Consider the following 26,493-nt stretch of genomic DNA (forward strand, 5'->3'; position numbering starts at 1 on the left):
GCAAGGGGGGGTTCAGAATAACTGTGACACATACTAGACTTGGGTTCGAATACTATTTTAAATCTTTCAAATACTTTTAACGTTCGCTTTAGCCTGCCCGTAGTGCCAGTGTTTGCGTTTGCACTTTTGCGACTATTTTATTGGTTCCATTGTGTCAGACAAGCCTAATCAAGCCCATTTGAAGTATTTTGAAGTTATTTGAAATACTGTTTGAAACCAGGTCTGACACATACACCGAGTGTAAGCTATCCTTGACGGGGTAAGCATAGCTAGTAGTGGAGTAAGAAAAATTGTGACAGAGCGTGTCCAGGATAGTCATACCCCAGACAGGACATGGGTAGGATTCCCTCTTGTTGTTTTAACACACTTCAGAGAAAATATACTGTAATACGTCACTTAAAAATGTTATGCTTAATAACTTGTTATAAGCACGTATGAGCCTTTATAACGTCATATTAGTCTTAATGTGTTATGTCCCTCCATGTATACATTTGTCTAACTTTTTAAAAAACTAACTCAAAATGGCCTAAATGTATTCAGGATCATTACGACGTGCTTTTTATAAGTAAATGTAATCACACAGTGACCGTTCCAGAACATTCGTCTCATTTGTCAGACACTTGCCCTTGAGTCAATGGAACAAGATCATTTCTATATTCACCGTCGGTCCAGTATAACCGCCAGTCAGGCTAATTTGCATGCAAACTCAGTAAACCGTGAGTGTTATTAAAGTCTCTGAGTAATGAGTGTAATATGGAAGGCCTCGTCAACATCCTTGGCACCCGGAGCCTCCCCTCGTATGTCTGAAATGACTGCCCGGCTGTCAGAGAGTTAATGACACTGATATAGAGGCAGCGTCCCAAACGGCACACTATTCCTGTCCCTGGTCATAAGTACTGGACTATGTAAGGACGTGACATTTGGAATGCAGACATATAGTTTTTAGTTTATTAGTTGCTATGCGACCTGTGTAATGTGATGCCGGGGAAAAAAGAGTCGCTCGTCGCTCTGTGTGACACCGACATGGGTCACGCTGGTAATTTCATGAATGGGATTCCTTCTGAAAACCTTAAACCCTCTACCTCTACCCCATTGGGAAACATTTGGCACATGACGTCTTGGTGACGTTGTCTTCGGCTTGTAATGAGAAGACGTCATATAACCAGAACGCAACCAACTGGTCTTTGTTATAAACAGGAAATATGTATTTTTCTTGATCACATTAACCCTTTAACTGGCACACCAAGAAAAAAAAACCAGAAAAATTATTGTTCTGCAAAATATGTGTATTTAGACTAAATAAAGGCAGTAAATAAATATTTGTTTGTATGTATGACTTAAACTGTGATAGATAATGCATCGCAAACATCTCAAACAGCTGGTTAAGTTGCCCAGTTAGAGTAAACTCATTTTGTATTGGAATTTGTATGCACTTGTATGCACTCACTCTGGATAAGTCGCTCTGGATAAGAGTGTCTGCTAAATGACTAAAATGTAAATGTGAAATTTGCATAGACTTTTTAAATCATCCAAAAAAAGTATACATTAATTTACATTATCTCTGCTTCCTTTACTTATAATGGAAGAAAGGCCTAGTTAAATTAGGACTGATATCAAATATTGATAAAATATGATACGTTTGTGTGTAAAAATATGAATATTCAAATGCATGTAAATGTATGTGTTTATGGTTTATATGCTTAGAATACCAGTAAAATGACATGTACTGAATGATATTGTGAAACACGTGGAAGATAACAGGCAGACAGTAAATAATGATATGGATTTGAAATTATTTTTGTATTTGCACAGACAAAAAAATCCCATAAGAACATTTCTCTATTGTCCATTATCACTAGCTTTGACTTAATAGGATTCCTTTAATGGGCAGCTCAACCGCCTGGTAGAGGATATTTTTCAAGAGTTCTTAAAATTGTAAAACAATAACATATAAGTAATTTAATCATTTGTAAATTATGTTTTAGAGGTCAACAACATTTTACAAACTTGTAATTTTCCATTTTATACACAATTAGTTTTTTTTAAATGGTGCTAAATGAGATTCGGATTTGTTCACATTCACTTCCTGGTTTTCAACCATCTTTGAATGGGTGTTTAAAAAAATATGGGAGTCCGATAATTAAAACCACATGATTATATTAATAAATGGTATTGGTTGAGATGATAAAATATGCCAAACAAAATTCATATGTATAAATTAATTTAATATTGGTTGTCAAAATTAGCTCAACTGTCAGGTTGAGCTGCCTGTTAAAGGGTTAAGACGTTATATTTTGGTTGTTGTCTGGCCAGTTTTGTTCACCGTGATGTAATGTCTACTGATGCCATTTTTCATATATTCACATATACAGTGGGGTCTGAACTTATTGACACTCTTGATAAAGATTAGCAAAAATGACTAGATAAAATAAATAATTCAAATACTGAGCTATATTGTATACTCAAACAAAATCGGGAAATTACATTATTTTATACTAATACAATTCCTCAGAAAAATAGATTTTGTATGATGGTAATGGTCTAAGATCCATCCCAATAAACTCATAAAACATTTGAGAAAAGTGTGCTGTTTTCTGTCGATTTATACAGCTTGTGTCATAAGGAATGAATTTGCATACAGGGAGGGACCAGATAATCTGGTCACAATAAGGAAGCAGTGGGCAGAAAAGAGACACATTTTATTGCCATGTGTAGACGCAACATATCGCAATCAGATCATCTTGATTGGATGACAACAGCCACATGTTAATGCAAGGCGTGACCACGGCTACTGTCTGTGTGAAGGGACCATTTCAGGTCATCAGTGATGTGCACACAGAGGAACTTGAAGCTTTTGACCCTTTCCACTGCGGCCTCGTCGATGTCTCCTGTAGTCCACAATCAGCTCCTTCGTTTTTGTTGACGACGAAGGAGAGGTTGTTTTCCTGGCACCACTCTGGCAGGGCTCTCACCTCCTCCCTGTATGCTGTCTCATTGTTGTTGGTAATCAGGTCTACCACTGTTGTGTCGTCAGCAAACTTGATGATTAAGTTGGAGATGTGCGTGGCCACGCAGTCATGGGTGAACAGGGAGTACAGGAGGGGGCTGAGCATGCACCCCTGTGGGGCCCCATGTAGAAGATCAGCGTGGCAGAGGTGTTGTTGCATACCTTCACCACTTGGGGAACAAGATAACATTTGCTGAAACGACCCACCTATGATTCCCCACATAGCAGCTACTTGTCATTAGCTATCTGGCCTTTCAGAATCATAACAAAGCATGGCTTCCGGACCCATTGATGCGTGCGCATAATTTTTGTATGATTATGTTTTTGTCAATTAGCAGACGTGTTTATCCAGAGCGACTTACAGGAGCAATTAGTGTTACGTGCCTTGCTCAAGGGCACATCGACAGATTTGTCACCTAGTCAGGTCAGGGATTCGAACCAGTGTCCTCTTGGTTACAGGCCGAATGCTCCTAACCGCTAGGCTACCTACCGCCACTTCCGTGACATTGTCGGTCAACCCATCTATATTTGCATGTTTATATACATATCATTGACACTGACACGTACAGTAATAAGAGGGATTATATTTTAATTTTTCAAACAATTTACTGTACAAAATATACCTCCAGGTAACAAAATAGCCACGACTACTGTATATTCAACTACTGTATATTCAACTAGTGTATATTCAACTACTGTATATTCAAAACAACAAAGTCAAAGGGAACAAATGCAAGCAGCAAACTGAGAACCATAATATAAAAGGCTCATAACTCACATACATACAGTAGCGTTGGTCATGAAGCATAGGTAAAAGAAGCTTAAACAATCATGTTCAGGTAAAAGCAACATTTTATATGCACTATTGCAGACATAATATAGGAATTAGGGACTGAAGTTCAGTAAGTGATTTGGTGGTGGAGGTGAGATGCCACTGTACTCTTGGTTTGATTCCACCTTGTCTGTCAAGATGTAGGAACTTGAATGAAAACGAACTGTTGTCTATTAGAAGATGTCCCCACAACTAGACTCAAGATTCATTTGTGAACAGAGGATCAGTGTGGCTTTTGGTGGGATGCTTATTTTTAGCAATAGCATACTTATACTGGGAACTAACACCAAAAACAACCTATATTTGCATGCAATGACTACTCAACCAAACATAGAGGTATTGAAAAACACTTATCAATATTGGTTCTCTTAATAAACTCACCATAAATATACTTTTACATATGGCATAATTTGACTATGAAATACACACAGCTCTCTCAAAACAGATCAACTTTCTACAAAGCTGTTACACATTGAGATTTTAGAAATATTTTTCTCCCACATTAGTCTATACCACTTTTGACTTTACAACAAATACAAAGTAAAACAGAAACATCATATTAAACATAAATTAACTGTTTAACTTTTCTCTTAGACTATATGCAGCATGGCGTCTTTCATTCTAAAGTAGCTAGACTTTTACTGTGTCACAAAATTTCACAGGTGTTAACAGATCATTTAAAACGTTTAAAATGCTGCCTCGTTTTTTTTATGTGACAAATTGGACTGTTCAATCCAGACACATTTAGAATTTGCGAAAAAAAAACATTTACATAATTTACATAACAATCCAATTTTCAAGAATGCCTTCTGCAATCAAACTGGTTTAGCTGCCTCATGGTCTACCGATCTTCTGTCACCACACATAGGAATATCATCACGTATGACCGGACACAGCACAAATTAAATATCCTGTCTCTGGTATGACAAAAAGCATAATCCAACTATGGAATGCTGACCGTCAACATTCTCTGGCTGTGTACCTGGAGAAACAATCCATTTGAATGACATCTCAGAACAAGTGCAAAGACCAACCCGGCCAAGGAAACACATTCCTTTCTCTCCACATTTAAGAAAGTGTTAGTAGATAAAAGATGCAGGAACAACTCAGTTATGAACAGTGTGTACATTAGGTGTTTTGAGACATTCACAAGTTCAAGGTTAAAAACCCACTGTCCATTGTCTGTTGTATGAATAGCTGCTACAGTACATCAAAATACATAGATCACATGATCAAAACACAGAAGTCATATACAGTTAATGTGTTACTATACGCAACATAGGATTTCAGAGCTGATCCAGGGTCAGGTCCCCCCATGTCCATGTGATCTTGTTCATTATGATCCCAAAGTTCAAACTCTTCCAAGATCAGCACTCCTATTATGATATTTTTTTTTAAAAAGAGTATGTGCTCAGACTTCACGGTGAACTGATTTACATTTTTAGTAGACCCTCTTTTCCAGAGCAACTTACAGGAGCAATTGGAGGTTAAGTGCCTTGCTCAAGGGAACATCGACAGATATTTCACCTAGTTGGCTTGGGGATTCGAAACAGCAACCATTCAGTTACTGGCCCAACACCCTTAACCACTAGGCTACCTGCTGCCCTGATAAAAAGGCATATCAGAGACACTCTCTATGTGTGGCCGTGCTTGGCATGTGAGCTGACTCGTGTAATCTGTGATGTGGAAGAAAAAAAACAGGCGGTGCGTGCTAACTGTGCTTAACATATTTAGTGGCTAATTATACAGTCACAGTGTGACAGCGCAGTCAGAAGCCATGCATGCTCTACCGACGGCACACCTGGGTTAAAATACTATGTCAAACTCTTTCAAATGCTTTGAGTGTTTTCTCTAGCCTACCTGGAGTGCCAGGTGGGTGGGGTTTGCAGTTCGGGGACTATTATTTTGGTACATTAAATCAGCAAGCTCAATCATGCACAGATAACGTATTTAAAACTATTTCAGAATAGTATTTGAACCAAGGTCTGTCTAACGGTGCACTAAGTTAAGTTCAGTAAATAAAAGAAGTGACTGTGGACAAAAATAGCTAGGACACTCCTATGTGGGTGAGGTCGTGGTTAAACATAGACTTGAAACACCGGGCTAGGATTGACAGGTGCATTAGGAGAGCTGCTGGAACGTACATATCTCACATACTCTTCCCCCTTTCATGAGGACACCAATGGGCATTTACACAACTTGAAAGCCCAGATTGAACATCCTCACTAATAATATATTTACTCTAGATAGGACAACTGGAATGATCAATGTAGTTTTAAGTAAATGTAAATTGATGAGAAGATATTTTAGAGTGTATGCGTTATAAATTAATTATTGCCTTTAAACATTTAGGGGGAAAGCATCTGTCACTCTAAACTAGATCTCTATACTAGGTCTTCATTACTAATTTAATTTGAATTGAGAAAAATCCCCATGGTTTAAGCTATTCACAAGACACTGGCACAGACATGTAATTATTTCATGTATTTGACATATTCCTTTAAATAAATAATTACACGTGTAGATATAATTATATTTTAAGAAAGATTGTATTAGGACTTAATTACAACATCATGTGGATTTAAGAGTTTTAATTCAGCAAATGTGCAAGATGCAGAGGTGGCTCTTGTTAAAAGATGCCCAATCAATAGAGAACACAACATTCATATTAACATATTAATAAATACATTTAGTAAAATACAAGGTGAGAGTTGTATAAGAATAGAATAAGACATTTAAACACAGGACCAATCCAGTCCCACAGCCAAGACCTGAGAGACAGGCAGAGAGACGGAAACAGGATGCCACAGGAGTAGATTTAGGGGGAAAGGTACTCTCCAATTAAAAGTAAGTATCCACACTCTTCACAGCTTCATAAAGACACTCTATTGAGTCTTGACCTGTGTCCCCCAGAACAGGAGAGAAAAGGAGACCATCTTTTCCATCAGAACGATGAGCACTCTATCTTCCGTTTTCTGAACTTTTCCTTTCAAGATGCTCCTGTTTTCTGAACAGTTGCCATCTAAATATCCTCTTCCTAGCTGTGAATTAGAGGAATGGTGTCTGATCTGTCGTTGGTCCCAGATTGATGTGATAGGAGGGTGGGACAGAGGGTAGTTGTCTATAAGCTGACATCACCGTCTTTGTCGTTATAACTTGTTACTGATCTGCTCAACATCGGGCTGGGGCTCTCAACAAGCTAGCCATGATCAGAAGCACAGCTGTTACTGCGGTGACAGTCAGAATAGGGTTCCATTCTATATCACACCCCTGAGGACGCAGAGAGAGAAGTCAGGGGCGGCATTTAGGGATGTAAGCACACTTACTGTGAGACACACTAATACAAACATACACGTGCGCACACACACACACACACACACAAGCATTTAGTGCACTCATTAAATACACTCAGACACATTTTGGATACAGAAAAGAGTCAAATAATCAAAAACTAATCTAGCAGTGATGTCATACTGGAGAACACTGTATGAAACGGCCCACCTGTCCCATGTCTGTCACCCAAAAATACTTGGTATGTTTTATGCATGTACTGTATGTCTCATGATAAATGTGACTTTGCAATTGGCAGTCTCTAGCTAGCAATTATCCAATTATCCAAAAGTGTATCTCCACTCCTACGTCAATTCTCAGGGCCTGATCAAACCAAAACTCTGTAGCCCTTTCCTGTAGTTGAATGACCAAAGCGACCTCTAGTGGCCTCATGGGTGGAATGTCATTCATATTTTTCATAATTTCATAATTAATAAATATTATTTTTCTTAAACTGCAGAAAGTCTGGTGTTTCTATATCAAACAGTTTTGTTGTATTTCAGTCATCTGTGATGTTTACCGAACAAAAATATAAACGCAACATGCAACATGCAACAATTTAAAAGATTTTACTGAGTTACAGCTCATAGAAGGAAATCAGTCAATTGAAATGAATTCATTACGCCCTAATCTATGGATTTCACATGACTGGGCAGGGGTGCAGCTATGGGTGGGACTGGGAAGGCATAGGCCCACCCACATGGGAGCCAGGCCCAACCAATCAGAATTAGTTTTTCCCCACAAAAGGGCTTTATTACACACAGACATACTCCTCAGCACCCCCCGTCCCCCTCCTCAGACAATCTCGCAGAAGAAGAAGGCGGATGTGGAGGTCCTGGGCTGGCGTGGTTACACATAGTCTGCGGTTATGAGGCTGGTTGGTTGTACTGCGACGTTGGAGGTGGTTTATGGTAGAAAAAGGAACATTCAATTCTCTGGCAACAGCTCTGGTGGAGATTCCTGCAGTCAGCATGCAATTGCATGCTCCCTCAAAACTTGAGACATCTGTGGCATTGTGTTGTAAAATGCACATTTTAGAGCGGCCTTTTATTGTCCCCAGCACAAGGTGCACCTGTGTAATGATCATGCTGTTTAACCAGCCTCTTGATATGCCACACCTGTCGGGTGCATGCAACAGGGATGTAAATAAATTTGTGCACAACATTTGAGAGAAATAAGCTTTTTGTGAGAAATGGGACCAACACTTTACATGTTGCGTATATATTTTTGATCAGTATACATATATATATATACAGTACCAGTCAAAAGTTTGGACACACCTACTCATTGCAGGGTTTTTCTTTCTTTATTACTTTTTCTACATTGTAGAATAATAGTGAAGAAATATAAATGAAATAACACATGTGGAATCATGTAGTAACCAAAAAAGTGTTAAACAAATCAAAATATATTTCATATTTTAGATTCTTCAAAGTGGCCACCCTTTGCCTTGATGACGGCTTTGCACACTCTTGGCATTCTCTCAACCAGCTTCATGTAGAATGCTTTTCCATCAGTCTTGAAGGAGTTCCCACATATGCTGAGCACTTGTTGGCTGCTTTTCCTTCACTCTGCGGTCCGACTCATCCCAAACCATCTCAATTGGGTTGAGGTCGGGTAAATGTGGAGGCCAGGTCATCTGATGCAGCACTCCATCACTCTCCTTGGTCAAATAGCCCTTACACAGCCTGGAGGTGTGTTATGGGTCATTGTCCTGTTGAAAAACAAATGATAGTCCCACTAAGCGCAAACCAGATGGGATGGCGTATTGCTGCAGAATGCTGTGGTAGCCATGCTGATTAAGTGTGCCTTGAATTCTAAATACATCACTGACAGTGTCTCCAGCAAAGCACCCCCACACCATCCCACCTCCTCCATGCGTCACGGTGGGAACTATACACTGCGCCCTCCCGAGTGGCGCAGTGGTCTAATCCTGGTTCAAATCCTCTGTTGTAGCCGGCCGCGACCGGGAAACCCATGGGGCGGCGCACAAGTCGTCCAGGGTAGGGGAGGGAATGGCCGGCAGGGATGTAGCTCAGTTGGTAGAGCATGGCATTTGCAACGCCAGGGTTGTGGGTTTGATTCCAGTATGAAAAAAATAAAAATGTATGCACCCACTAACTGCAAGTCGCTCTGGACTCTGCGTCTCACAAAGACACAGCGGTTGGAACAAATTTGGACTCATCAGACCTAAGGACAGATTTCAACCGGTCTAATGTCCATTGCTCGTGTTTCCTGGCCCAAGCAAGTCTCTTCTTATTATTGGTGTCCTTTAGTAGTGGTTTCTTTGCAACAATTAGTCCATGAAGGTATGATTCACGCAGTCTTCTCTGAACAGTTGATGTTGAGATGTGTCTGTTACTTGAACTCTGTAATGCATTTATTTGGGCTGCAATCTGAGGTGCAGTTAACTCCAATGAACTTATCCTCTGCAGTAGAGGTAACTCTGGGTCTTCCTTTCCTATGGCGGTCCTCATTAGAGCCAGTTTCATCATAGCGCTTGATGGTTTTTGAGACTGCACTTGAAGAAACTTTCAAAGTTCTTGAAATTTTCTGGATTGAATGACCTTCATGTCTTAAAATAATGATGGACTGTCATTTCCGCTCAGCCCAGTCAAAACTGTTCGCTGCTCTGGCACCCCAATGGTGGAACAAGCTCCCTCACGACGCCAGGACAGTGGAGTCACTCACCACCTTCCGGAGACATTTGAAACCCCACCTCTTTAAGGAATACCTGGGATAGGATAAAGTAATCCTTCTACCCACATAGGAGAATTTTAAAAAATACAAAAAAATAAGGTGAATGCGCCAATTTGTAAGTCGCTCTGGATAAGAGCGTCTGCTAAATGACGTAAATGTAAATGTAATTTCTCTTTGCTTATTTGAGCTGTTCTTGACATAATATGGACTTGGTCTTTTACCTTAGAGAATGCCAAGTGTGTGCAAAGCTGTCATGGCAAAGGGTGGCAATTGAAGAATCTCAAATATAAAATATATTTGGATTTGTTTAACACTTTTTTCGTTACTATATGATTCCATATGTATTATTTCATAGTTTTGATGTCTTCACTGTTATTCTACAATGTAAAAAACTGTAAAAAATAAGAAAAACCCTTGAATGAGTAGGTGTGTCCAAACTTTTGAATGGTAGTGTATATATACATATATAAATATTGGGATGCACCCTCAAAATTGAATACATCTAAACTATATATCTGACATTGTACAGGTGTCTTAAAAAAAAAAAAACCATAACCATGTGTGTGAGGTGTATACTTTTGTTTCAAAGTAGATTTGTTTAAGACTACCAAGAAAAGCTCTGGGTGACCCTGATTTAGCCCACTGCAGTAAAAGGTTAACTGTAAGAAAGGCCCTGAGACTTCAGGAAGAATTTACTTGACTACCTAATTTTACTTGACTTAAAAACGACTTACAGTAATATCTATATATTAGATGCATAGCCAAAGTACCAGAGGACCGACAGACAGATTAGTATCCTTCCTCCTACCTTGCTTTCTGTGACGCCAGCTCGGACAACCAGCACCAAACCACTCCCAATATTACAATCATTCCTATGAAGGGGATGGAGAGAACAGGAGACTCAGACGAATGGATGTAGCTCTGGACGAGGGGAAGAAAACGAGGGATGGAGATGGAGGGAGGAATGGAGAGAACGAAACAAGAAATGAGTGGAGGGCGGAAACGTTTACATATGGACACCACAAAATCACACAAATAATTCAAAAATTAAACATGATATGGCTATGGTATAAAGGGGGAGGGAAGTCATGGCACGGAGATAGATAGATAGATAGATAGATAGATAGATAGATAGATAGATAGATAGATAGATAGATAGATAGATAGATAGATAGATAGATAGATAGATAGATAGATAGATAGATAGATAGATAGATAGATAGATAGATAGATAGATAGATAGATAGATAGATAGATAGATAGATAGATAGATAGATAGATAGATAGATAGATAGATAGATAGATAGATAGATAGATAGATAGATAGATAGATAGATAGATAGATAGATAGATAGATAGATAGATAGATAGATAGATAGATAGATAGATAGATAGATAGATAGATAGATAGATAGATAGATAGATAGATAGATAGATAGATAGATAGATAGATAGATAGATAGATAGATAGATAGATAGATAGATAGATAGATAGATAGATAGATAGATAGATAGATAGATAGATAGATAGATAGATAGATAGATAGATAGATAGATAGATAGATAGATAGATAGATAGATAGATAGATAGATAGATAGATAGATAGATAGATAGATAGATAGATAGATAGATGTAAGTACAGTGTGTGTAAGTATTTATGTGCATATATGTGGCTAAAATTGTCTGTGGTGACAAAATGAACAACAATGAAAAATGGAAAATAGTGACACAAAACAAGATGTTGAAAGACCTGGAGAAAATCTCCTAATTCTATCTTCATTCATTGCCCGTGTCCACGTTAGACACATGTGAAGCATGTGGACATACAGTACAAAGCACAGGGACATTATTTGTAGACTGAGACAGAGTAGGGACAGGCAGACAGTTTGACACCAAGCACAGGGACAGTTGGTGATGCCACAGGGAGGGCATTACACAGACAAAGTGGAAGGCAGTTTGCAGTGACAGACAGAGATCATAGCTCTCAAGCATGATCTGACAGCTTATATCAAACATATTATAATATGTGGTCAATTGTGTATATAAATACATATATGAATATATATGTAAATATATATTTTTTTACAGTATCTACACACATGACACATGGAATCAACAGACATAGAATAGGTGTGATGTGTTTTCTACAAAAACTTTCAATTTTGTGCAAATGAAAAGAAGAAATACAGCAGACACAATAGTAAAAAAAAACTCAAGCAGAGAAATGTTGAAGTCAGAAAACAGTCAGAACCAATCAGAACCATACGCCCATAATGCCTTGCGATAGATTTGCAATATATATACCATTATTAACTCCTATCAATATGGTGACCCCTGACCTCTAACCCCATTGTGACCTCTCACCTGCCCCCCTCCAGCCAGCCTCTCCAACTCCGCCTTGCAGCGCAGTAGCTCCTCCTCCAGCCCCGCCCTCTCCCTCTGGCTGCAGTCATACAGCACCTGTAGCTCCCTCAGCTCAGTCTTCAAACTGTCACACTGAGGAAGACCGAGTAGAACAAAGATACGGCCCATGGGTGGTTTGAGTAAAAAAAAATATAAAAAAAATATGAAAGCTAGACAGTCAGGGAGCATCGAAAATTTTAAAAACTATGGATAGAGGACATATTTTTCAAAATTTTTACGGCGAGGAAATATATAACCAATTTTCAGTGCAACTCTCCGGACCTCATTGACGACGAATGCGGCCCCCGAGGCTTAAATGAGTTTGACACCCCTGGATCAATCCATCACATTTATTAACAAAGCCCTTTTTAAATCCACAGATGTCACGAAGAGCTTTACAGTAACCTGGATTAGACCTCAAAGAGAAAGCAGAAGGACAGTGGCAAGTAAACACTCCCTGGAAAGAACACTTGTGGAACACCTCAGAACAGAGGTTATGTAAACAGCAATTCATTCCGACATATTACAGGCCAGGTCAGTGCACTGTATTTTGTCGTCCATTACTGCAGTACCTAAAAACAAGTATTAGCCACTTGTGTGACAGTGTAGTCTGTGATTGGCCACCTGCTTCTCTGATGTTTTATTTTGCTACTGTGCTATGTGTGGTGTGTGAGTCACTCAATAAAGTTCTAAATTTGAGAGTGGGAGTCCCACTTTTCTGTGCCACCATGACCCGCCTAAACCCCTCTTAAACCACCTAATAATTTCTTGCCCAAGCACAGAAATTCAGTGGGCATCTATAACTACTGTACCACCACTGTATCTCCTAATCTTCTTACATTTACATTACATTTTAGTCATTTAGCAGACGCTCTTATCCAGAGCGACTTACAGTTAGCACATACATTATTTTTATCGAACCCACAACCCTGGCGTTGCAAACGCCATGCTCTACCAACTGAGCTACATCCCCTGCCGGCCATTCCCTCCCCTACCCTGGACGACGCTGGGCCAATTGTGCGCCGCCCCATGGGTCTCGCGGTCGCGGCCGGCTACGACAGAGCCTGGATTCGAACCAGGATCTCTAGTGGCACAGCTAGCACTGCGATGCAGTGCCTTAGACCACTGCGCCACTCGGGAGACCACTGCGCCACTTCTTCATCTTATGTAGCGTACCTGTCTCTGTACCAGTGAGGCCTTCTCCTCAGCTTGTTTCAGCTGGTCCCTCAGTGAGACGATCTCCCCGAATCCTCCATTCCAGCCGGTTGGGGTCATGGGCTTCCCGTCGAATGAGATGTTCTTCTGAATGGACGCGTCCACCAGGCGGCAGTTGGTGCCTGTGCCCGTTGACTGGCACTCTGCCATGGTCATGTAGCTCTCAGCCATGCCCCCCATCTCTGTGCCCACTCCGATCCCGGCGTCCTCCCCATCCTCCTTCAGGGACAGGTGGCTGTTGGAACTGGGATGGAGAGAGAGGAGACAAGAAAATGACAAAAGAGATGTATAAAGTGAATGGAAATGAACAAGAAGAACAAGAAGAACAAGAAGAACAAGAAGTTAAAGAAGATCAAGAACAATAACAAGAATAAGAACAAGAAGAACAAGAAGAAAACATTTAGTAGAAAAACAAGAAGCTCAACAAGATCAACAAGAAGAACAAGAACATGAACAAGAAAAACTAGATCAAGATGATAAAGAAGAACTAGAAGGAACAAGAAGAACAAGAAGAAGAAGAAGAATAACAAGAAGAATATCAATAACAAGAACAACAAGAACAACAAGAACAACAAGAACAAGAAAAACAAGAAGAAGAAGGAAAAAAAGAATATCAAGAACAAAAAGAACAAGAACAATAAGTTCAAGAAGATAAAGAAGAACAAGAACAAGAAAATCAAGAAGAAGAGCAAGAAGAACAAGAAGATCAAGAAGAACAGGAACAAGAAGAACAAGAAGAACAGGAAAGAACAAGAAGAACAGGAACAAGAAGATCAAGAAGAACAGGAACAAGAAGAACAAGAAGAACAGGAACAAGAAGAACAAGAAGAACAGGAACAAGAAGAACAAGAAGAACAGGAACAAGAAGAACAAGAACAAGAAGAACAGGAACAAGAAAAACAAGAACAAGAACAAGAAGAACAGGAACAAGAAGAACAAGAACAAGAAGAACAGGAACAAGAAAAACAAGAACAAGAACAAGAAGAACAGGAACAAGAAGAACAAGAACAAGAAGATGTTCTCACCCTGTCCTCTGTAGCTGCAGCAGCTGTAATCTCTCAGTCATACGTCTGTTGTCATTCTTCAATGTCTCACACTCCTCCCTCAACGTGACACACTCCTGCTTCAGTGTTCCTATATCCCCTGAACACACAGGACAGGTACAGGAGTCAGGACAGCACAGGACCATCATACACCAGGGTCGTGTTCATTAGGTACGACCCAGGAGAAAATGGTCTGAAACAGAGTGAAATGGGGAGGCACTAGCAACACATCCTCCACAGGTTCAGCCACAGGTAAACACTTCGCAGGTTAACCTAAAGTATCAACTCTGAGTCTATACTTATGTTCCCATCATCCTCAAACCATTCAGCCTATTGTACATGTCCATGCACCTTGTAAATAGACATCAATGAGAGACACAGAAAGACAAAGACCTAACGTCAGACTGGAATGTGACGCCCATAAACCTGTGACCCAAACCCAGTGGTGTAAAGTAATTAAGTAAAAATACTTTAAAGTACTACTTAAGTAGTTTTGGGGGTATCTGTACTTGACTTTACTATTTATACTATTTTTTACTTCACTACATTCCTAAAGAAAATAATGTACTTTTTACTTCATACATTTTCCCTGACACCCAAAAGTACTCGTTACATTTCGAATGCTTAGCAGGACAGGAAAAGGGTCTAATTCACACACTTCTCAAGAGAACATCCCTGGTCATCCCTAATGCCTCTGATCTGACGGACTCACTAAACACAAACGCTTTGTTTGTAAATGATGTCTGAGTGTTGGAGTGTGCCCCTGTCTATCAAAAAAAGAATAATGGTGCCGTCTGGTTTGCTTAATATAAGGAATTTTACATGATTTACACTTTTACTTTTGATACTTAAGTATATTTTAGCAATTACATTTACTTTTGATACTTAAGTATGTTTAAAACCAAATCCTTTTAGACTTTTACTCAAGTAGTATTTTACTGGATGACTTTCACTTTTACTTGAGTCTTTTTCTATCAAGGTATCTTTACTTTTACTCAAGTATGACAATGAGGTACTTTTTCCACCACTGCCCGAACCCTACCGACCCTGCCACACCTAGACTGTGCTGTCTAGGCATCTATACTGATAACATTATGAAACCTATGCACCAGGTACTGGTTGTGTTATTGCTAGTTGCATCATAGTTAGCAGAGGCGGACTGGCCATCTGGCATTTCAGGAAAATGCCAGATGGCTGGTCATTTCTTTGCCCAGTGGGCCTGTATAACTTGTTGTGTACGCAAACTGATCATTATCTGGCTAATAATGGGGTACTCAAGTAAAAGAAAAATGTGCCGGTGTGGGGGCTTCAAGGAAAATAATGGGCCAGTGTGTTAGAAATGCCAGGGCCAATTTCTGGTCCCAGTCCGCCCCTGATGGTTAGCATCTCACAGTCAAACACATAAATCAGGGCTGGGGTTTAATAAAAGGAGTTGAGGAAAAGGCTGCAGCATTACAAAAGTGTTTTACACCCCACTGCTTGCTCTCTCATAGTGAGCTGCAAGGGTGGTGATGGGTGGAGAGGGGTGTGTGTTTGGGATACCAGGAGGGTGATGTCACACTGAGTTAGTCAGGGAATGAGGCAAGGCAGGGGGGAGGCATCGTGACATCAGGGACTCTCTCCCAATACATGACATTACTGCTCTGCTCTTGTGGAGAGGGTTAGGGTGTGACTCAGGGAAGGAAGGGTTTACAGAAGCTGTTTGCTGATGTTGCTTTGACCTGGCTGGTGGACATGAGATCAGCAAGCGTGGTAATTTCGGCTTGCAGCGTGGTAATCTCCAGCTCCTACATCTGTCTGTCTCCTCTCCTCCCTCCTCTCTCTCTCTCCTGTCCTCTCCCCACCTCCTCCCCTCCCCTCCTCTCCTTCTCCTGTCCTGTCCTCTCCCTCCTCTCCCCACCTCCCCTCTCTCTCACCTCCTCTCCTCCTCCACTTTCTCTCACCTCCTCTCCTGTCCTCTCCCTCCTCCTCCCCTCTCACCTCCTCTCCTCTCCTGTCCTCTCCTCCCCCTCCTCCTCCTCCTCCCCCTCACCTCCGCTCCTCTCTTGTCCTCTCCCTCCTCCTCCCCTCTCACCTCCTCTCCCTCCTCCTCCCCTCTCACCTCCTCTCCTCCTACACTTTCTCTCACCTCACCTCCACTCCTCTCCTATCCTCCTCCCCTTTCTCTCACTTCCTCTCCTCTCTTCCCCTCTCACCTCCTCTCCCTCCTCCTCCCCTTTCTCTCACTTCATCTCCTCTCCACTCTCTCTCCTGTCCTCTCTTCCCCCTGCTCTCCCCACCGCCTCCCCTCAAGCTCTCTCACCTCCTCTCCTCTCCTCCTCTCTCCTCTGACTCTTCATGCTGATCTCGGCACGGAGCGTGGTGATTTCCAGCTCGTACTCCTGCGCCTCCTCGTTGAGCCTCCCCAGCTCGGCCTGGTGGCGACAAAGCTCCTCCTGTAGGGAGGCGATGTCGTTCTCCCTCTCAGCCGCAGCCTCCTCCGCCGTCTGCTGCAGCAGCAGCACCTGTAATTAATGAATTAATGAATCAATAAATCTCAGCAGAAGCACCTGTAATGAATTAAATAATAAATCAATAAATCTCAGCAGCAGCACCTTCAACACAAGCAAGGAACAGTCACAAACTCACCATCCCCAGAGCTCGCAGAGAACACATACCATACTTCTGGAACTAGTAACGTAAAGTAAAATATCCTAAAGTAAAGTAGAATAGCTTAAAGTAAAGTAACCTTAAGTAAAGTAAAATAGCTTAAAGTAAAGTAACCTTAATGTGAATTATTACAAGTAAAGTAAAGTAAAGCAGCACCTCCTCCTGGGCCAGGCGTAGCTCCTCGTGGGCCTCAGTTAGCTCGCTCTCCTTCTCCTCCTCCAGAGAGTCAATCTCCTCCTGTACCGAACGCAGCTTGGCTACAGGGGAGGACATACAAACAAACAAACAGGCACAGGGGTTTAGATGGCTATTCTTACGACAGTGTTTCTCAAAACTCTCCTTCGGGTACCTCAGCTGTTCCGTTTGATCTATTTCAGATCTAGCACACCTGATTCAACTTATCAACAAATCATCAAACCCAAACATGATTCAACTAATCAACTAATCATCAAACCCACACCCGATTCAAATAATCATCAAACCCACACCTGATTCAACTAATCATCAAACCCACACCTGATTCAAATAATCATCAAACCCACACCTGATTCTAATGGTGCTGGAGGGGATGGCTGCAGTTTTACGGGCTCCTAACCAACTGTGCTATTTTGCGAAAAGAGCTTCTGGATATCAGAACAGCGATTACTCACCTCAAACTGGACAAAGATTTTTTATTGAATGAGTCCGACGCAAAGGATATACTGCTTCTCTGTGACCAGCCCAAATCCCCGTCATTCGCGTGAAGAAAAGACGGAGATACAGGGGGCGGCGATCGAGGTGCCTTGTGAGAATTAGTCGGCGAGTGAGTAACCTGCCTTTACCATCCGTTCTATTGGCCAACGTACAATCACTGGAGAATAAACTGGATGATCTCTGTTCGAGACTATCCTACCAATGGGACAATCACAAAACTGTAATATCTTATGTTTCACTGAGTCATGGTTGAACGACGACACAGATAATATACAGTTGGCTGGGTTTTCCGTGCATCGGCAGGACAGAATAGCTACGTTTGGTAAGACGAGGGGTGGGGTGTGTGTCTATTTGTCAATAACAGCTGGTGCGCGATGTCTAATATTAAGGAAGTCTCAAGGTTCTAATCGCCTGAGGTGGAGTACCTCATGATAAGCTGTAGACCACACAATCTACCAAGAGAGTTTTCATCTATATTTTTCGTAGGCGTCTATTTACCACCACAAACCGATGCTGGCACTAAGACTGCACTCAAAGAGCTGTATAAGGCCATAAGCAAACAAGAAAATGCTCATCCAGAAGCGGCGCTCCTAGTGGCCGGGGACTTTAATGCAGGCGAACTTACAGTGGGGAAAAAGTATTTAGTCAGCCACCAATTGTGCAAGTTCTCCCACTTAAAAAGATGACAGAGGCCTGTAATTTTCATCATAGGTACACGTCAACTATGACAGACAAATTGAGATTTTTTTTCCCAGAAAATCACATTGTAGGATTTTTTATGAATTTATTTGCAAATTATGGTGGAAAATAAGTATTTGGTCACCTACAAACAAACAAGATTTCTGGCTCTCACAGACCTGTAACTTCTTCTTTAAGAGGCTCCTCTGTCCTCCACTCAATACCTGTATTAATGGCACCTGTTTGAACTTGTTATCAGTATAAAAGACACCTGTCCACAACCTCAAACAGTCACACTCCAAACTCCACTATGGCCAAGACCAAAGAGCTGTCAAAGGACACCAGAAACAACATTGTAGACCTGCACCAGGCTGGGAAGACTGAATCTGCAATAGGTAAGCAGCTTGGTTTGAAGAAATCAACTGTGGGAGCAATTATTAGGAAATGGAAGACATACAAGACCACTGATAATCTCCCTCTATCTGGGGCTCCACGCAAGATCTCACCCCGTGGGGTCAAAATGATCACAAGAACGGTGAGCAAAAATCCCAGAACCACACGGGGGGACCTAGTGAATGACCTGCAGAGAGCTGGGACCAAAGTAACAAAGCCTACCATCAGTAACACACTACGCCGCCAGGGACTCAAATCCTGCAGTGCCAGACGTGTCCCCCTGCTTAAGCCAGTACATGTCCAGGCCCGTCTGAAGTTTGCTAGAGTGCATTTGGATGATCCAGAAGAGGATTGGGAGAATGTCATATGGTCAGATGAAACCAAAATATAACTTTTTGGTAAAAACTCAACTCGTCGTGTTTGGAGGACAAAGAATGCTGAGTTGCATCCAAAGAACACCATACCTGCAGTGAAGCATGGGGTGGAAACGTCATGCTTTGGGGCTGTTTTTCTGCAAAGGGACCAGGACGACTGATCCGTGTAAAGGAAAGAATGAATGGGGCCATGTATCGTGAGATTTTGAGTGAAAACCTCCTTCCATCAGCAAGGGCATTGAAGATGAAACGTGGCTGGGTCTTTCAGCATGACAATGATCCCAAACACACCGCCCGGGCAACGAAGGAGTGGCTTCGTAAGAAGCATTTCAAGGTCCTGGAGTGGCCTAGCCAGTCTCCAGATCTCAACCCCATAGAAAATCTTTGGAGGGAGTTGAAAGTCTGTGTTGCCCAGCGACAGCCCCAAAACATCACTGCTCTAGAGGAGATCTGCATGGAGGAATGGGCCAAAATACCAGCAACAGTGTGTGAAAACCTTGTGAAGACTTACAGAAAACGTTTGACCTGTGTCATTGCCAACAAAGGGTATATAACAAAGTATTGAGAAACTTTTGTTCTTGACCAAATACTTATTTTCCACCATAATTTGCAAATAAATTCATAAAAAGTCCTACAATGTGATTTTCTGGAGAAAAAAATCTCATTTTGTCTGTCATAGTTGACGTGTACCTATGATGAAAATTACAGGCCTCTCTCATCTTTTTAAGTGGGAGAACTTGCACAATTGGTGGCTGACTAAATACTTTTTTTCCCCACTGTAAATCCATTCTACCTAATTTCTACCAGCATGTCACATGTGCAACCAGAGGGAAAAAAAACTCTAGACCACCTCTACTCCACACACAGAGACGCATACAAAGCTCTCCCTCGCCCTCCATTTGGCAAATCTGACCATAATTCTATCCTCCTGATTCCTGCTTACAAGCAAAAACTAAAGCAGGAAGTACCAGTGACTCGCTCAATACGGAAGTGGTCAGATGACGCGGATGCTACGCTACAGGACTGTTTTGCTACCACAGACTGGAATATGTTCCGGGATTCATCCAATGGCATTGAGGAGTATACCACCTCAGTCACCGGCTTCATCAATAAGTGCATCGACGACGTCGTCCCCACAGTGACCGTACGTACATATCCCAACCAGAAGCCATTGATTACAGGCAACATCTGCACCGAGCCAAAGGCTATAGTTGCCACTTTCAAGGAGCGGGACACTAATCCGGACGCTTATAAGAAATCCCACTATGCCCTCAAATGAACATTCAAACAGGCAAAGCGTCAATACAGGACTAAGATTGAATCATACTACACCGGCTCTGACGCTCGTCGGATGTGGCAGGGCTTGCAAACTATTACGGACTACAAAGGGAAACCCGGCCGTGAGCTGCCCAGTGACACAGCCTACCAGACGAGCTAAATGCTTTTTATGCTTGCTTCGAGGCAAGTAACACTGAAGCATGCATGAGAGCACCAGCTGTTCCAGACGACTGTGAGATCACATTCTCCGTAGCTGATGTGAGCAAGACAGGTCAACATTCACAAGGCTGTGGGGCCAGACGGATTACCAGGAAGTGTACTCAGAGCATGCGCGGACCAACTGGCAAGTGTCTTCACTGACATTTTCAACCTCTCCCTGATCCAGTCTGTAATACCTACTTGTTTCAAGCAGACCACCATAGTCCCTGTGCCCAAGAAAGCGAAGGTAACCTGCCTAAATGACTACCGCCCCGTAGCACTGGAGAAACCCTAGAACCACTCCAATTCGCACACCGCCCCAACAGATCCACAGATGACGCAATCTCAATCGCACTCCACAATGCCCTTTCCCACCTGGACAAAAGGAACACCTATGTGAGAATGCTGTTCATTGACTACAGCTCAGCGTTCAACACCATAGTGCCCATAAAGCTCATCAATAAGCTAAGGACCCTGGGACTAAACACCTCCCTCTGCAACTGGATCCTGGACTTCCTGACGGGCCGCCCCCAGGTGTTAATAATAATAATAATAATATGCCATTTAGCAGATGCTTTTATCCAAAGTGACTTACAGTCATGTGTGCATACATTTTTACGTATGGGTGGTCCCGGGGATCGAACACACTACCCTGGTGTTACAAGCACCATGCTCTACCAATTGAGCTACAGGGTAGGCAACAACACATCTGCCACGCTGATCCTCAACACGGGGGCCCCTCAGGAGTGCATGCTCAGTCCCCTCCTGTACTCCCTGTTCTCCCACGACTGTGTGGCCAAGCACGACTCCAACACCATCATTAAGTTTTGCTGACGACACAACAGTGGTAGGCCTGATCACCGACAACGATGAGACAGCCTATAGGGAGGAGGTCAGAGACTCTAGTCATCCAAGTCATAGACTGTTCTCTCTGCTACCGCACGACAAGCAGTACCGGAGCGCCAAGTCTAGGTCCAAAAGGCGCCTTAACAGCTTCTACCCCTAAGCCATAAGACTGCTGAACAATTATTCAAATGGCCACCCGGACTATTTACATTGACACTGCTGCTACACGCTGATTATTATCTATGCATAGTCACTTTACACTTACCTATATGTACAAATTACCTCGACTAACCTGACTCGGTACCGGTACCCCCTGTATATAGCCTCATTATTGTTATTTTATTTTGTTACTTTTTATTTTATTTTTTACTTTATTTTATTTAGACAATATTTTCTTAACTCAATTTCTTGAACTGCATTGTTGATTAAGGGCTTGTAAGTAAGCATTTCACGGTAAGGTCTACACCTGTTTTATTTGGTGCATGTGACAAATAACATTTTATTTTATTTGATTCAACTTGTCAACTAATCATCAAACCCTCACCTGATTCAACTTGTCAACTAATCATCAAACCCTCACCTGATTCAACTTGTCAACTAATCATCAAACCCTCACCTGATTCAACTTGTCAACTAATCATCAAACCCTCACCTGATTCAACTTGTCAACTAATCATCAAACCCTCACCTGATTCAACTTGTCAACTAATCATCAAACCCTCACCTGATTCAACTTGTCAACTAATCATCAAACCCTCACCTGATTCAACTTGTCAACTAATCATCAAACCCTCACCTGATTCAACTTGTCAACTAATCATCAAACCCTCACCTGATTCAACTTGTCAACTAATCATCAAACCCTCACCTGATTCAACTTGTCAACTAATCATCAAACCCTCACCTGATTCAACTTGTCAACTAATCATCAAACCCTCACCTGATTCAACTTGTCAACTAATCATCAAACCCTCACCTGATTCAACTTGTCAACTAATCATCAAACCCTCACCTGATTCAACTTGTCAACTAATCATCAAACCCTCACCTGATTCAACTTGTCAACTAATCATCAAACCCTCACCTGATTCAACTTGTCAACTAATCATCAAACCCTCACCTGATTCAACTTGTCAACTAATCATCAAACCCTCACCTGATTCAACTTGTCAACTAATCATCAAACCCTCACCTGATTCAACTTGTCAACTAATCATCAAACCCTCACCTGATTCAACTTGTCAACTAATCATCAAACCCTCACCTGATTCAACTTGTCAACTAATCATCAAACCCTCACCTGATTCAACTTCTCAACTAATCATCAAACCCTCACCTGATTCAACTTGTCAACTAATCATCAAACCCTTGACTTGTTGGATCAGGTGTTCTAGTTCAGGGCTTTAAGGAGTTGGTATAGTGATGAGTAGGGAGATATGAGAACTGTCTGTGTGTGTGTGTGTGTGTGTGGGTGTGTGTGCGTATGGGTGTGTGTGTGCGTATGGGTGTGTGTGTGTGTGTGTGTGTGCGTATGGGTGTGTGTGTGCGTATGGGTGTGTGTGTGTGTGTGTGTGCGTATGTGTGTGTGTGTGTGTGTGTGTGTGTGTGTGTGTGTGTGTGCGTATGGGGGTGTGTGTGTGTGTGTGTGTGTGTGTGTGTGCGTATGGGTGTGCCTGTGAGAAAAGTTCAGTGGAATTTGTAGGAGTAGCTGATGTAACTAATGGTAATATGCAGACTGAGATCCCCATTAGACAAATGATGACGCACACGTTTAACACGTTATAGTTATAGTCAATTACATCACCCCACACTTATGCAACACAGACTTTCTGTCTGCTCAGCCTTTCCGTCCTGGTGGCCTCTCAAATGTATTAGAGAGCAGGTGGGACAATGGAATTCCATATGCTGATTGGACATTGATGAATTGACATTTCATGAATAGTTTCCTACTGGCAGTCTCCGTGTCAAAGTTCGCCTTACATGAAATTGTGCCGGGGGTAGCTGTGGTACATGCTACAGTACAGGATGCTTCAGTATTTCAGTATTATGGAAATAACCCTGGTGTAGAAATCAGGGGCGGACTGGCCATAGGGCAGTTAAGGCAAATGCCAGATGGGCTGGTCCATTTTTGCACAAAATGATTATTATTTAGCTAATATTGGTGGCCACTAGGAAATGGGCCAGTGTGGGGGCCTCGAGGAGAAAAATGGGCAAGTGTGTTAAAAAGCCAGGGAAGATTTCTGGTCCCAGTCCGTCCCTAGTAGAAATGTACATTAATGAAACGCACATTTAGTCAGAGGGCCTATGAGGCTGCAGACAGTACCTTGCAGGTTGTGGACCTGTCGTGCGAACGCTTCGGACTGATGAGCGCTGGCCAAACGCTCATCCTCCAATAGACCTGTATGGGGCAGAGAGAGAGAGAGAGAGAGAGAGAGAGAGAGAGGAGAGAGAGAGAGAGAGAGAGAGAGAGAGAGAGAGAGAGAGAGAGAGAGAGAGAGAGAGAGAGAGAGAGAGAGAGAGAGAAGAGAGAGAGAGAGAGAGAGAGAGAGAGAGAGAGAGAGAGAGAGAGAGAGAGAGAGAGAGAGAGAGAGAGAGAGAGAGAGAGAGAGGGAAGTTAGTGGGATAGCAGAAGCCTATAATAAGACAACTGTCCAAGTCTAGTCACAGTTTGTAGGTTGTAACAGTCTAGTCCTGTTTGCCAGACAGGTTACATTTTCTGAAGCATCTATATTGGCCTTATAAAGGGTTTAGGAAGGCTTCCAAACCTTAAAAGTTGACATCCACCCCACTGGTCTAGTTGCTAAGCCTTGAGATTTTACACACATGTACATAACTGGCATGTGACCATACAGTAGTGAATCACTTTACTGTGTCATTCTACGTGAAGACCTAAGTTAGGACCTTCTCTCCACACCTCAGCCTTGATTGGGTGGTCACCATGGATACCTAGAGGCCTAGAGAGGCCTCCCCGACGGGGAACAGCTGTGGTGGGTTTGTGTGTGTGTGTCAGCAGTGGGCCTGAAGAACAGCTGAGCATGCCTGATGGGCGGTGCCCAATGGGAGTGTCCCAGACTTCCCGTCCCCAGCGTACGGGGAGTGATGACATCACAGTGCGGTCTAGGACACCCATCCCCTGACGGTGTCAGAGAGACCAGGGGGTCATAAGCCTGGCCCTGTTATGCGTTAGACAGTCCTTTACTAGCTGAGATTATTATTATTGCTCTTGTGCTATCATGTCTGATTACCCATTTATTGTCATGCTATGTTTATTATGTACAGTATATTTATTCATCTCTCTCTTTGGACAGAAAACCACATCCATCTCATTTGTCCCCTGGAAATAAAGTCCCTTATAGTGAGAAGGTGGCAGTGAGTCACAGACCAGCCCAATTGGAGAGCCAGCCGGTCACAGACCAGCCCAACTGGAGAGCCTGCCGGTCACAGACCAGCCCAACTGGAGAGCCTGCCGGTCACAGACCAGCCCAACTGGAGAGCCAGCCGGTCACAGACCAGCCCAACTGGGGAGCCTGCCGGTCACAGACCAGCCCAACTGGAGAGCCAGCCGGTCACAGACCAGCCCAACTGGAGAGCCAGCCGGTCACAGACCAGCCCAACTGGGGAGCCTGCCGGTCACAGACCAGCCCAACTGGAGAGCCTGCCGGTCACAGACCAGCCCAACAGCAGAGCCTGCCAGACAAACAACTGAGACTGAACTCAGCACTCTAAGTCCCCCAGCATGCACTGAGCTGAGTGTTGTACACTATGTCCTCAGTACTAAGGACCGACCAAGAGACTAGTCTGTCACAGGAGATCTCAGGGAAGGTAACGTGACTGCAGTGTGGCGCTGCTAATGCACCACTGCTAACCAGCTGGCAGTTTTACGTGGACTTCTCTCTTACCCTGCAGCTCGTGGAAAGCCTCCTGGTGTTTGTTGGATATCTCCCGGGCCCCTTCTAACTCCAGGAGGAGCTGCAGCACCTGACTCCTCAACTCCTCCACCTCCTGCTCCTCAGACAGAGGCTCCAGCTGCCCCCTCCTGCTGTTATCCTCCTCCTAGTTAGAGATATATACATTGATAGAGGTGGTCCTCTGTAGCTCAGCTGGTAGAGCACGGCGCTTGTAACGCCAAGGTAGTGGGTTCGATCCCCGGGACCACGCATACACAAAAAATGTATGCACGCATGACTGTAAGTCGCTTTGGATAAAAGCGTCTGCTAAATGGCATATTTTTTATAGACAGGTAAGAAGTAAGTAAGCCTTGTATGAGCTAGAAAGGCCTATAGTTAGACAGGTACTTTGTTAATCCCTGAGGGAAATGTCATTTAAAACAGCAGCAGGTTTTTTTTTTTTAATTGTAAAAGTTATACAATACAAAAAACTGGATACAAAGTCAAGAGTCATTAAGTGTCATAAACATGCCAGACGATTACAGACCACCAAAAGATAACATCAACGAATACCATCATAAGAGAGCATCAGTAAATAAAACAGCTCCTCTACCTCCTCGTCCTCCTGATATCTGTCCACTGTCTCCTTTTCATTGTACTCCTCCAGTGCTCCTCTCTCCTTGGCGGTGATCTCGTTGTCCATAGTGGGGCTCAGGCTGGGGCTGCTATGTGTTTTCAGATCTCCACAGGGCTCATCTGAGAAGGAAAGATTGAAAAAAATAGACAGAATTATACACGGTTAAAAACAGAATTATAGATGGTTCAAAACATATAGTCTACCATGAAAACACAACACCTCTTCAGACCACCCAGCTATAAATTCGCAAATAACTTTTATTTTAAGAGCCAGTTTCCCCAGACACAGATTGGACTAAAAAGCACTTTGAATGAAGAATCTCCATTGTT

The 26,493-nt window shown here is 42.5% G+C and overlaps 1 protein-coding gene across 1 annotated transcript; it reads right to left on the reverse strand.

Moving 5' to 3' along the window:
- Positions 1-3,576: 3,576 nt before the first annotated feature.
- LOC311118140 (uncharacterized protein) lies at positions 3,577-26,285 on the reverse strand. The gene is made up of 10 exons (XM_084193004.1): positions 26,141-26,285; positions 25,540-25,693; positions 23,964-24,038; positions 17,337-17,437; positions 16,834-17,035; positions 14,514-14,631; positions 13,450-13,732; positions 12,235-12,366; positions 10,678-10,790; positions 3,577-7,109 (listed from the first exon to the last, which is right to left on the reverse strand). Exons 1-10 carry the CDS (start codon positions 26,228-26,230, stop codon positions 7,097-7,099), a joined length of 1,281 nt encoding a protein of 426 aa, XP_084049130.1. The 5' UTR covers positions 26,231-26,285; the 3' UTR covers positions 3,577-7,096.
- Between the last annotated feature and the right edge of the window lie 208 nt (positions 26,286-26,493).

Source organism: Coregonus lavaretus (genome assembly GCF_964263955.1).
Source record: "Coregonus lavaretus genome assembly, contig: HAP1_SCAFFOLD_5686, whole genome shotgun sequence".
Classification (NCBI taxonomy): Eukaryota; Metazoa; Chordata; class Actinopteri; order Salmoniformes; family Salmonidae; genus Coregonus; species Coregonus lavaretus.

What these genes read in the sequence shown, in the direction of transcription:
- LOC311118140 (XM_084193004.1), bottom strand. Translation starts at nt 26,230, where the DNA reads ATGGACAACGAGATCACCGCCAAGGAGAGAGGAGCACTGGAGGAGTAC. An exon ending in ACAGGTCCACAACCTGCAAG is followed by an intron (nt 17,438 to 23,963) that starts GTACTGTCTGCA and finishes CCTCCCCTGTAG; the next exon opens with CCAAGCTGCGTTCGGTACAG. An exon ending in TACGCCTGGCCCAGGAGGAG is followed by an intron (nt 17,036 to 17,336) that starts GTGCTGCTTTAC and finishes CATTAATTACAG; the next exon opens with GTGCTGCTGCTGCAGCAGAC.